Source organism: Triticum urartu, chromosome 2, assembly GCF_003073215.2.
Source record: "Triticum urartu cultivar G1812 chromosome 2, Tu2.1, whole genome shotgun sequence".
In the NCBI taxonomy this organism is placed as follows: Eukaryota; Viridiplantae; Streptophyta; class Magnoliopsida; order Poales; family Poaceae; genus Triticum; species Triticum urartu.
The window spans coordinates 204387946-204401212 of NC_053023.1; the positions used below are offsets into that span (position 1 = coordinate 204387946).

At 40.4% G+C, this 13267-nt stretch overlaps 1 protein-coding gene across 1 annotated transcript; it reads right to left on the reverse strand.

Annotated features, from left to right (window-relative positions):
- Positions 1-1725: 1725 nt before the first annotated feature.
- Positions 1726-13003, reverse strand: LOC125536782 (cysteine-rich receptor-like protein kinase 10). The gene is made up of 7 exons (XM_048700052.1): positions 12075-13003; positions 10916-11023; positions 9256-9440; positions 3257-3467; positions 2910-3147; positions 2647-2797; positions 1726-2175 (listed from the first exon to the last, which is right to left on the reverse strand). Exons 1-7 carry the CDS (start codon positions 12964-12966, stop codon positions 1897-1899), a joined length of 2064 nt encoding a protein of 687 aa, XP_048556009.1. The 5' UTR covers positions 12967-13003; the 3' UTR covers positions 1726-1896.
- Positions 13004-13267: the final 264 nt, after the last annotated feature.

The window sequence follows — 13267 nt, forward strand, 5'->3', positions numbered from 1 at the left end:
GTAGTAATTTGCTCATATTTCCAACAGATGACAGTTGCGTGAGGCATGCGGGGCCGGGGGAGAAATGGCCCTGCGACGCCAACACTTCCCTCTCTCGCTGGAGAGATGCTAGACACACGGAGTTACCACAGGGCGTTTATGGGGTGGTTAATAGTGATTGGTTGAAATTTGATTAAGTGAGGCGGGGCCCCCAGTGAAAATCAGGGGGGCCAATTAGAGAAGAGCAAGCAGCAGGGTCCGTGAAAGTCCATCGTGGGAGCCCCGTGTGTGTAGTATTATCGCTCTCGCTGCCTCCGTCGCCGGTCCCTCCAGGCGACGTTCTACGGCTTGCAGGACGAAGCCGAGGACGGGACGCCGATGGACGATGCGGACGCAGCCTCTGTCACGGTGGTCTGGGACGGGCTGGACGTCATCTAGGACGGTGGATCAAGACCGGCAACGAGGATGGAGAGCAAGGGTGGCGGACGGCGAGGGCTTGGACGAGGCAAAGGTTGAAGGGGGCGGGAGGAGGGGAAAGGGTTTGGTGGATTTGCTACAATTTGTGGTGGGGTAGGCCCGTCATGTCTAACGTGGTGGATGCGCCCAAGCGCGCACATGCCTCCCTACATCCGTCTCATATTTAGGATGGATATGAGGGGTGCCGATCAGCCCGGGCATTTGAGACCCGTTTGAAGCACCCATCTGGATTGCTTTTTTTGACCGGTCAGTGACTGAGCCGTCCGCCCGGGAGTTTGAGGTGGGTTTGGGGCGCCCCGCTATAGACACTCTAACAAATTGGAAACCCTCAATCTCGAAACTCGATGACCCTCGAAACCGTAACGAAGTACACGATGGAGGGTGAGTGGGATGGAAATGTGGGGGTTGGTATACGCGCGAGAAGAAGAGCCACTCGAGGAGACAGTAGCACCCAACGTCTGTGAAGAGGAGGGACGACGCTGGCACGCGCTTAAGCAAGCACCGCCAGCTTCCGCTAGATCTCCTCCATCTACTTCGACACCATGGAAAGGGAATCTCTGGCTCGCGGCGGCCGGCCTACTTCGGAGGCTGGTGGTTTGTTTGGTCTGGTGGGATCGAGCCACCGGAGAATGTTTCTCTGGGAAACGATTCCCCTCAACAAACGGGGCTCGGCCGCATCGGTTGCTCGAATGTGCTAGTGCTGCTGCGACACGACGGCGTTTCTGCAACATAACATGTGTTACAAAAATTACGCATATTTGCAATATGATCTTTATTGCAAAAAAAATCTTCAACATGACATTTATTGCAAGGTTTCATCAACACAACATCTATTGGAAAGATTCCACAACATGAACTCTGTTGCAATCATGGAGGGCGATGCTCGACCGCTCGATCAGGCCGCCGACGTCTTTCAACCCGGCTGATCTTTTAAAAAGATAAACCCACCAACACGTAGCACACCCCTGTAATATTATATATGAAGTCTCAGTTAAAAAGGAATACCAAATCTGTTAAAACTATTTTCTTATTTGTTATGCTAAGCTGCCATGTTTATATAACCAAAATTACCTTCACTAATGAATGGCTATGATTGAATTCTTCTCTTACCCTGTGAGAGGCAAGTGAGACGGGGCATGGTAAAAGAGTTGTCTTTGAACTTTGAACCTGAACTTGGAGATTCGATTTGATTTGCTCAACCTTCAAACCAGTGTTAGAAGTAGTTGTACCAATATCTTAACCACGGGATCAGCGTGACAAGCAAATTAGAAGAAAGATCCAGCTTATCATCACTCAAATGATTGTGTACCTCATCAGGATGTTTTGCAAACTGATTTGAGTTTTTATAACGTCCATAGTGCTAAATATAAGTAGATATAAAGCCACAAAAATATATATTATAAGTGGATACAAAGGGCTAAAAGTACAAGTAATACAAGTTCAACTATCTACCATCTGGTTTACACTGTATTGTTCCTCTAACTTTGGATCTTCTCCTTTGTTCCTAAAGTAAGCAGGCTTCTTTGGGTCAGGCAAGCTTGTGCTCTCATTCATGAGCAACGAGATAGCATCCGAGATTGTAGGGCGGTCGACTGCGTCGTCTTGTACGCACATTAACCCGACATTAATGAATCTCATAATCTCCATATTTGGATGCTTAACATCTAAGCAAGGGTCAATGAGCTCACACCAATTTTCTCTTGTCCATAATAGCCAAACCTGAAAACGTACGGGTGACGGTAACACTCTAGAGTGTTAGCCGGAGTGGAAACAATATTCGCACACTGATATGACGGAGATACAAAAACATATAATTATTTAATCGGATTGTTAATTATCTCTACTACTTACATAAAGACTGTAAGGTTTTGTGTTGCACTTTTTTTTCCTACCACTCCTTTGTCCAACCTTCTCCTATGATAATCATTCACCTTAATTTACTTACCTACTGAATCAATTCCACTTTAATTTAATTGCTAAACTTCTCAACAAAATATAAGGTAAATCACAACATGATTTGATAAAAAATTATTTACACAATCACATTAATATGAGAAGGTAAATCATAAACTATCGTATTAGAATATTTATACCCCGTTGCAACGCACGTGCATTGTCCTAGTTTAGAGAAAATTACATCACTGAATGATGACAAGTATATATATCAAACGAGACGACCATGTTACTCACATATCCAAGAAGATTGCCGCTGTTCCCAGTTTGGTGGAATCCATTGTTTCTTTTACCAGAGATGATCTCCAATAGCAACACTCCAAAGCTGAATACATCCGACTTGATTGAGAATTGTCCCTCCGAGGCATACTCAGGAGCCATATAACCACTAGATGGAGAAAATGGCTTCGAGTTAGCGAAGTCTACTTAGGTAAAGTAATCAATGATGTTCATTAATTGTTACGACTAAGTTTTGAATTTGAGATATCTCATGATCTTACTGTGTTCCCACAACTCTGCTTGTATTAGCATGGCTTTCATTCGATCCAAATATTCGGGCAAGGCCAAAATCTGATATCCTCGGATTCATATTTTCATCCAATAGAATGTTGCTCGCTTTCAAGTCCCTATGTATTACCCTCAAACGTGAGTGTTTGTGGAGGTAGAGTAATCCTTGAGCCACCCCTTCAATTATATGGCGCCTCCTGTTCCAGTTTAACAATGCTCCTCTTGTCGTATCTACACACATATATATATGACAAAAAATCCTTTCAGAAGGAGTAGTACCTAAAGGTAGAGTGAGATGGAAACTACTTAAATGGATATTAATATTATGGATATAACTTGCCAAATATGAAGAAGTCTAAGCTTTTATTGGACATGTATTCATATATCAGAATCTTCTCTTCTCCTTCAATGCAGTACCCCAAGAGTCTCACCAAGTTGGTGTGTTGAAGCTTCGCAATAAGATGAATCTCAGTCTTAAACTCATTTAGTCCTTGCCCTGAATGTTGAGCTAGTCTTTTGACCGCTATCTCAAGTCCATTTGGTAGTTGTCCCTGCATAGTTCCATGGGTTCAAGAATAAAAGGGCATAAGCTTATGTTGTCAACTCATTTTCTTACCACACACGCTTGATATTTATCTATAACTAACTAGGGATGCAATTAAATCGGTTTTGTCAGTCCGACAATTAACTCGCTCCCTCGGTTTTACTATATATTATTGTTTGTTCTAAACTACTTGATATTTCATTTTAAAAATTACATTGCTCATTGAGGAAATCAAGAATGTAGTTATTATGTTGTTTTGGTACTAAGACAAATAATACGAACATGGTTAAATAATTACGATACATTATTTCATATCATATTCATGGTTGTGTCATTTTTTGTTTATGATTTTAGTGTTTGTTAAGTACTATTCCTTGTGTTATTGATGAGGGCAACAATCACCTTCACGGGTTCTTTATTTGTAACAAGTTGATATTTTTCTAGAAAGTAAGTTAACTTTAGTCGTCCATTGATAATGGGTAACTATCCTTATAAGTACTATGTTTCTAGAAAGTTATGGGTTTAAAAGGGTGTTACATCTTGGTCGTCATTAATGAAAAAATGTTAGCCCTATGGCAATCTACTTAAAATAACTTATGGGCTATTTTTAAATAAGGAAGATTCAAATATAATATACATGTCGAATATATTAATGATTAAATACTCTCATATACTTGTTGAAAGTCGAACTTTCACTATGCCATTGAGATTATGCTGGTTGGATTGTATTTTTTCTATTTTGTGCTTTTATACTTAAGGTGAGTAAAATATTGCTTGTTTCTTTATTTAAGCTTTGTTTGGTTGTTTTTTATTTTCATTTCTAATTCGTATGGCAATATTAGTAAATGATCTATTGTATGATTTCCTCTTTAGGCCTCATATCTAACATTGATCCTTCCATAATACGAAATCAAATTCATTAATTATCTTATTGACTGGTAAGGTGTAGTATCTTATTCCCGCAAAAAGTGTGTAGTATATTACTTTTCATGGAAATAGAAATATCAACTAATGTATTTTTCTAAATGCATGGTTTAAAGTATTCTACCGTTATTCCTAAGTTGGAATAAAAAGAAACATTTCAAGCTCATTCTCTTCTAATCTGGAAAAAGTTTTTTCAAAATGTATGTCAGGTTGAGGTGAACCACGTCAGAAATCTTAAATGGATTACACTAATATCAAGTTGACACCAAGTACACTTGGCCTCCAGAACACACAACATGAAGATCCATCAGGAAGGATTTCTTTGGGTAGCGATATAAGACCAAGTACATAGATCCATAGTCACGAGGAAGTCGTGTAAAGTCAAAACATAAGTTGGAACCTCAAAGGGCGTATAAGCTCATAATTGTGTGATCCTGCCTCGAGGTTCCCCTAATGCATTTATATAGATCGAGTTGTGGTGGGGTTCATATGGTTGCGTTGGTTGTACAAGAGAAAAAGTTCATGCTAAATTGCTACCCAACTAGTATGTCGATGTTGGAAATATGCCCCAGAGGCAATAATACTTGTACTATTATATTTTCCTATTCATAGTTAAGAGTTTGTATTTCATGTTATAACTGCTATGATCCTGGAATATGCGATTCAATGGAAAACTCATATACATGTGTGGAATGATAAACGGCAAACAATAGGTTCCCGGTCTCGCCACTAAGACTGGTTCAAGTGTTGTTGGTGATCATGTTTTTCGGATCTTAGTATATCGTTAAGTGTAACGATAGTCCTAAAATAACATTGAGGGTATGACGTTAGAAGAACGATCATATTGAATCGACCCAATACTTGTCTATTATATTTTGTGATTATATCGTCTAAAATCATTTGTTATAACATGGAGTTTTAGCATGTGTTTTAGTACCTTAGACCATGCGAGTGTCTCGGTCACTTCCTACCAGACGGTGGGCTTCGGTGTTGCTCAAACATCATCTGTAACAAGGTGATCATAAGGACAACTTTCAGGCTCACCGGAAAGTTTGACAAGTAACCAGATAGCTCGAAATTGGGATTTGCTCCTCCGACAATGGAGATATATTCTTAGGGCCCTCTCGATGTGACGGCATCCATCATCGTCTGGCCAGACACAGATGACTATGTCACGGGGATGCCAGAACACGTCAAAGAAGAACAAAACCGGTAAAGGAAGCAACGGTATAGTGTGCATGGTGATGACTCAGGAGGATACTGATGCACACCAGGTTCTGTAAAGTATCACGGAGCAAATGTAACATCAAATGATAACCACAGGTTCACTTGAATATCATTCGTGTAATCATAGGGACCGATATGGATGTCCACGGTTCCGCTATCGGTCATTGAACGAAGGGGTTTCGTTCATTTCTATGGTTCACCGAACCTATGGGGTCACAATCTTAAGGTAATCACGGTCTGCTGAGTGTTAATGGGATGGGAGTGATGAGAATATATTTGTGGAATTGTTTCGTTAATGTTCAGAATAGTTCCGAAAGGTTCCGGAAGCGTTTCGGGGTCACTGGAAGGGTTTTGATGGATATAGGGTAATGCTGCGTATTACCAACACACACACACACATAGGTGGAAAATGTTTTCGGGGATGTTAAATTGTATATATAATGCTTTGAAAATGTTTAGAATAAATATAATTATATATAATTTAATATCAATGAGCCTAATAAGGCCAAGAGGTGGAAGGAAACTTGGGCCCAAAAGGCCCAAGTGGGAAAGTGCCTCTAGTTGGACGCCCTAAGGAGGGTTTCCCTCCTTCGTGGCAACCCTCACTCTCCCCTCTAACCTTATATATAGTGGAGGTTTGGTGTCCAATTGAAATATACAAGTTTTGGAGCCTCCTCTAGTTGATCTAGTTCTAGTTCTTGTTGGTCCTAGTTAACTAATTAGAGCTAGCCCTCGCCACCTCTAATCCTCATAGTTAGAAGCCATGTGTGGTTCTAATCTCCTTCCTCTAATTCTGCGGCGATGATTAGCTCTGGACTGTGAAGCGCTGCCGGATCGTGAAGACCATATGCTTGCAATCATGTATAGAGGTTGTGCTTTCAGTCTTCCGTTCGAGGGATCATTCGAGGGCGGTTCGCGGGATCATCATCGATGTTTGAGACACTCCAAGTACGATATACATCGACTCATCTACTTCCGCTGCACTCCCGAAGTTGATAACTATCGTTGATCCAAACCCGTTATGCATCTTCATATAGTTCCTGGGTGATTGTGGGGTCATTTTTTTCGTTTTCTACTACATTTCCCAACAGTCGATTCCCACATATCCCTCAAGGATTCCTTATTATCTCTAGGAAAAGAAAACCCCCCAGTTAGGTGGTGTTCTTGAGTTGGTTCCTGGCTTGTATTCCTTTCATCCCATAAGGGTCCTTCTAATTGGATTCCCCTAGCACTCAGTTTATTAGGTGATTTTACTTATCGTGGACAAGCTAGTCAAGCACAAGGTCAAGTGCTAGTCAAGAAATCAATGATGTAGACAACCAAATTTGTTACAAAACAAGGGAAATGATACCCAAATGTTTATGATGAAGTGATTAATGACGTACATCAATAATATCAAGTATTCACCATCGCCGCTGATACCGTAGTGAAAAAAGTTATCAAATAGCAAATCCTCTAGGAAGGGAACTATGTGGAAATTAAGATTGCAGTTGTTGCCTCGCTGGGCCTAACTGTTGAAGGCTAAATCTTGTACTTTTTTATCTAGATAAAACTCCAAGGAAATTCTGAGGAATGCTTGAATGAGGAAACGTCACATAATCACCGTTGTTGCTAGGTACAAGCAATGAAGTTTAGACCTAGAGTTTTCACCCAAGAGATTGAGACCAGTATTAAAGGGCACCATGTAGTATCTAATCCAACCAACTATTGATGAATCTACATCTTTCATGAAAAGTGGATTATTTGTGCCCATGAACTTTCCATTCTTTTTAGTATGTGCACACACCTCACATGTAAATATACCTCCCCCCTACAAAGAAATATTTATTGATGGAGTCAATAGATGAAGATCTTCGTTTACCAATGGTTGCTTGACCTTTTATTCCATGAAATTAAGATATGGTTTAGAGTGCCATTCTAGTCCAATGATTGGGTGCTTGGCATAGAGTGAGTGGAGCCTAATAGGAATGTTGAATGCTCCCTCAGTGAAGGAGCTCTATTAGAGAAAACTGGGACTAGAAAGAGGGAATACCATTCAGGCCATGTAAGGCCAATACTGAGATTCCTCGATCTAGAACAAACTCCCAACATGTAAGAATATTCCTTGAAAACAAAAACAAAGTTATCATGTTATTTCTCCCCCACTTGCCAAGCCAATGTTCACATGCCTCCATGGCCTGACAACACCAAAAGTGAACCAAACGTCCATTTTGTCAACTTTATGCTATGAACCTCAAAAAATCAAACTCCACTAGGAGTTGTTAAAGTCTAAGTCATCTGTCCAGCTAATAAAAAAAATTAGTTAGCACCCCTATCATACAAAAGTTGATTATGGGGAAAAAGTCGCCATTGGGAAAGCTAATTAAGTATGAGGGCAGGTAGGCACCGACCATGGAATCAAGGTCCGGGTACTCTGACGCAAGCTTCCATGTCATAGACACCCAAGAGACACCACTCATATATATAATACTAACCTTTTGAATAATCAACAAGCGTTCTATGGTTCCTCATTCAAACCTAACGATAGAGGAAAATGAGCTTTTAGATGAGTAGCCACTATGAGGCGACACTAGCTCACCATGGAAAATCCATGACTAGACTTGAGGACAACAATTTCCCATGTCTTTGATACTGTCGAATGGCGGGTCATCACTAATGCCACCCATGTGTGAGACACTCTTGTTTCTCATTTACCGCCACCACCATAAGCAAAGGATGACACCTTCCTCTCAAACCTCTGCAAAAGACGAAGCCCCACCACTACCAATGACACCGAGAGGACACATGTTGGAAGCAAGGTTCAAAATATCGTATATCGGGTTCGTATTGGTTTGGCTTCAACATATTGGATGTCGGATATCGGGTGATATCGGATGATATGTAGATATGTCGGAGGAAATATATCTATATGTTTCCCAATATTCTTGTTCAAAAATGTCTTTTTTGTAAGAAAAAATGTATGGTGTCAACGCTCTAGCATAACAAATTTAAATTTTGAGTTTATGAGTTGTTAATTAATAAACTATTTAAGATAGAATCACAAAATCCTCACTTTAAGATTAAGAACAATATGTTATATATATGTTCTATGAAACGTTACGCATGACTTTGGAAATATGATGAAGTTGTAAATACATAATCTTTTTTCACCGCTTCTGATTAATAATTGTATTCAACAACATACTGGTCTATATCAGTGGGCATATTGGGTCAGATATCAGTCACATCGGTCAATATTTCGGTCTATATCGAATGTTATGCTTGAAAAATGATATTTACAAAATAATGTGTTATGTTTATATTGATAGAGCACCAAAAATGATATATGGGCCTATATATCGGTCATATCAGCCTAGATTTAAAAGCTTGGTCAGAAGAGGGACGACGTGGGGGGCGTGGTCAACACTTGCTTGTGTCTCCTAGAGGGGATACATGGGGTCAACTAGCTAAACAAAATTAGCCATAGGATGTTGTTAATACCCTTGCCCTATAGCATCTTAATTCTAATTCACATATTATTAAATTTTCATTTCGCTTTGTTTTCTTACTTATACAATTGATCTTTTTTCATGCAATATGTGGCTTAACTACTTGTCTTAACTCTTAAATTTACCAAAGCAAAAGATATCTAGGGAATAGTTCACCTTGTAGACACGACCAAAACCACCCTCGCCAAGTTTATTTCCTTCCGAGAAGTTGTTTGTGGCATCTATAACCTGAGAAAACTCAAACATTGAGAGCTCAGAGCGACCCTCTTCCATCCTCCAAAGCATTATAGCTTCCTCTGTGCTAGGCGGGAAAACTTCTTGCGATTGTGATCTTAGGATTCCTAGCCATGCATAAGTAACAATATTCAAGAGATGCTTAATTCAATCAAGAAGAGACAACATAAGATAGCTTCACGTAAGTTATTATAAAAACAAGTACTTAAACTTAGCAGTAGAGTTTCTCTGATATACAAAATCGGCATATTGAGTCTTTAAACTTATAGTGACGTGTTACTTAGCGTCATGTAGGCACAAGTTTGGCCATTTGAGATGATGTAGCTCTATAACAAACATTGTCGACAGTGCGAAATGGATACGTGTCGTAATGATGTCTAGCTAATTTAATTATCTTCCTCCTACAACTATTTTAAAGGTATCCAACTCTATGCCATATGTGTATAGTTAGCAATTGAACAGATGGAGAAGACAAAATATATAGTTGGACAAAGTTCCACATAATTTAAACATGATCCAGGTATTATTGACAATTAAATTAAAAGAATAAAACCCCAAACCATTATTGACATACTTTGATTAAACCAAAATTATTTAAATGTAATAATTTTAGGTCTTGTTGGTTTTATTTGACAAAACAATTAATTGTTTTAGTAGCCTCTAGAATCACCAAAGTTCCAAAGATTTCTGCTAAAATTTGAGTAAAAATTGGAAACTTTATACCACATGAAAGTGGTTGTTGGTTTGGATATGCATGAGGGGAAGACTGGTTAACTCTGGAATACCACTGAAGGATACACGTTCAAGGTAATTTATGAACATTTAGTGGCATACAAGCATTTAAGTGTAAAAACTCTTTGGTACTATGTCCAAACCATCAAAATGATTGGATGGTACATATATACCGAGTTTCACTAATCCACAACATGAATGTTCTTTCACCCTATTAGTCAAAGGGAGATGTAAAATACTATTACTTAAAAGAGACAATTGACTTGAATCAAGTGATCTGAAGTCCGAGAAAAACAATTTCAAGTTGAAGGACATACATAGTGGGATTTCAAATGGGATGGAACTATTTAGTTTCCTGATATTTTCTTAATTCGCATTCATAATTATCCTTTATATTGACATCCTACTACCCTCATTCTTATTCCAATCTATGCATAGAATTAATCTAAAACATGCATTCCAAAAATAATTTGAGGAATAGATTATTATCAGACTAACCATGCTTCCATCCCACTTATCTATTGGAATAAACTAATATATCTCACGGAATAGGAGATAGACTAACCCAGTACAAAACTGTAAAATTTAGAAATAATTACCATGAAGAAACCATGACTTTAATAAAGAACAGACTTGAAATTGTGGCAACTCAATTTTTCCCAATATTTTGGAATGCGCCTTCAAACGAGATTGTGATTTACAAAAGGCCAAACATGTGAAAAATCGATAACAATGGTCCATCATTTATATTAGGTGCTAATCAAACCTTAGAAGAATTTAGAGGCACACATGATATGTTGTTTATATGAAATAAATATTCAGAACTACTATAGACCAAGGAATTCCTTACTCTTATGCAGACGTCTTGATTGAGTCCAAATAATGGCAAGAAGGATGCAACACAATAGAAGTACAAGAGACACACTAACTGCAACTAACCATATCTTATTCTTGATACCTACATAGAAACAATAGATATCAATGCACAATTGAATACATTTAGGCATATCACCAATATGTAAACATCACACAACAAGTTTCAGCTAAAGGTTTGATACAGTTCTAACACCATTGCCCCTAATATTGGAGGTTCGAGAACTAATTGGTTTAGGAGAGGACGGGGTAGATGAAAGGGTACGGTGGGTACTGGAAAGGAATTTTTTTTGATATGTTTAAGGTGAGCCTGTCATATGCATAGAACGAATGGTGAATATATTACACTCCCCCTAGTTATAGGTTTGGGGGGGGGGGGTCCCTAAATTGTACTTGACAAGATATTTTGAGTTTTAAAGCCTAATTAACCCATAATGTTTCGGGCAAAGTCAGGATAACACCCTCTAGTATAAACAAGCTAAACCACATTCTTACATGTGTGAAACCATTCAAATGACACTCAAGATCCGTAAAAGACAATTTGTATAGTGCCATTGCATATGTGATCAAACATTGCTTGCTCATAGTTCTTACAAAACGAATACTTTATTTGATCTTCCAAGTTAGTCATGTCAGTTGTAGATAACCCGAAATTCACAAAAAAATATATGACCCAAAATTTTAGGTATAGCATATATTTCATATTTTCTTCCGAAAGATCAAGTATGATTCTTTTATTAGTTATGTTTGAGCCATCTTATGTTGGCTAGTTTCAAGTTGGCTATTTGCATCGACGATGGCCGCAAGTGAGTTCGTTGTGGCCGTGTGGACTTGATAATAAATCCCTGGTTTTGTAATAAAAAAGAAGGGAAAATTCAGTTTATAATTTTTGTTGTTGTACATAGTCAGTGTTCAACTAATTCTATCCTCTTCTAAAAAAATAATTTTATCCCCGCCTTGCAAAAAAAAAAACTAATTCTATCAGGGCAAAAAGAAAATCTAGGCAAAATTTTCAGCATGGCATAGAAGAAGGTAGCGGTGACACCACTAGTTCATGTACGAACTTTCTGAATATGAATATGACTCTGTCGTGTAACTCCATAGTCAAAGGTGCTTATATATGTATATATATATACCTCCTTTGCTCGGTGGACTCGCAGGGTTCGGTGGTGCAGGAGGCGCCGCCAGCCTCGACTTTGATGGCGCAGGTGATGGCGCCGGAGTTCCTTCAATACGAACCATGGCCTCGCCGATATAGAACGGGTACACCTCGAATCGTACGTTGCATCTCACCCCAGCCACCCTCTGTCCCTGTGCGCCAGGCACCCTCGTAAGGGCCATTTCGTCCATCACAAACCGGAGGCAATTTTTGCATCCGCCATACGTCAGGTCTGGCGTGCACTGCGCCAGGCTGTAAATCTTTGTTTGCGGATCGCTCCCATCGAACAGGGCCTCGCCGGTGGCTACCTTCTTTTGAGGGGCATCGCTCGCCGCCGCCGCATGCTCTGCAGTCTTGTTCATCAGCGTGTCCACGAGCACGTCGAAGCTGCTGGCCACTGCCGCAGGATTCACCGTGTTCGTGTTGTTGAGGACGACCTCCGGCTCGTTATACCAGGGCCAGAACGAGAAGGAGAGGAAATCCTGGTCGGAGAAGCGCACGGTGCAGCCGTCGTAGAAGAGTGTGGCGTCCTTGTCATCCGGGCAGAGCGTCGACGCCTCTACTGATGCGGAGGACAGGCACTCGTAGCAGGTGACGTTGTCCGGGGTGTCCCCGCGGCAGATGCCAAGGCCGTAAACCCTATCTGGGTCAGTGCCCTCCGTTCTTGTTGCGAAGCCGTTGCCGCCACTGAAGGTGGCCTCGTTGAAGAGGTATTTGGTGACACTCTGGACATTCTGTTGGTAGGTGCTATTGGCTTTGTACTTGCCGGTTTTGCCGCAGACAGTGGCGTATGTGTCACCAGTGGCCATGGGTGGCCGTAAGCTGGAGATGACGAGGAGGACGGTGAAGCACCATTGTAAAGGTTCCATGGTACTTGAGCGAGCTTAGGTGCGGATTAGCTAGAGCTCTCGGTGCGCTTCCCAAACTGTTTCGTAGGCTGGTAGATATAGCTGTTAAGTTGAGCGTGAAGCATTGCATTATGCCCTTGTACGTAGTGCCGCTGTCCCAATCAACCTGTGCAGAATGTTATTTTATGACTTAACTTTCCAGAGAGACCCGTGTCCCGCCGATCACGGCTAATTTTGTGGCCCGTCGTGTACGCCTGGGCTGGCGAAAGCATATGCATGGCTGATGGCTCGCGACCGATCGGCACGTTAGCATGCATGGATG

Excerpts from the sequence above, each read along its gene's own strand:
- LOC125536782 (XM_048700052.1), bottom strand. The coding sequence starts at position 12,966 with ATGGAACCTTTACAATGGTGCTTCACCGTCCTCCTCGTCATCTCCAGC. Across the intron at positions 9,441-10,915 it reads ATCAAGACGTCTGCATAAGA|GAATCCTAAGATCACAATCG; the intron begins GTAAGGAATTCC and ends ATGCATGGCTAG. Across the intron at positions 2,798-2,909 it reads AGCAGAGTTGTGGGAACACA|TGGTTATATGGCTCCTGAGT; the intron begins GTAAGATCATGA and ends TTCTCCATCTAG.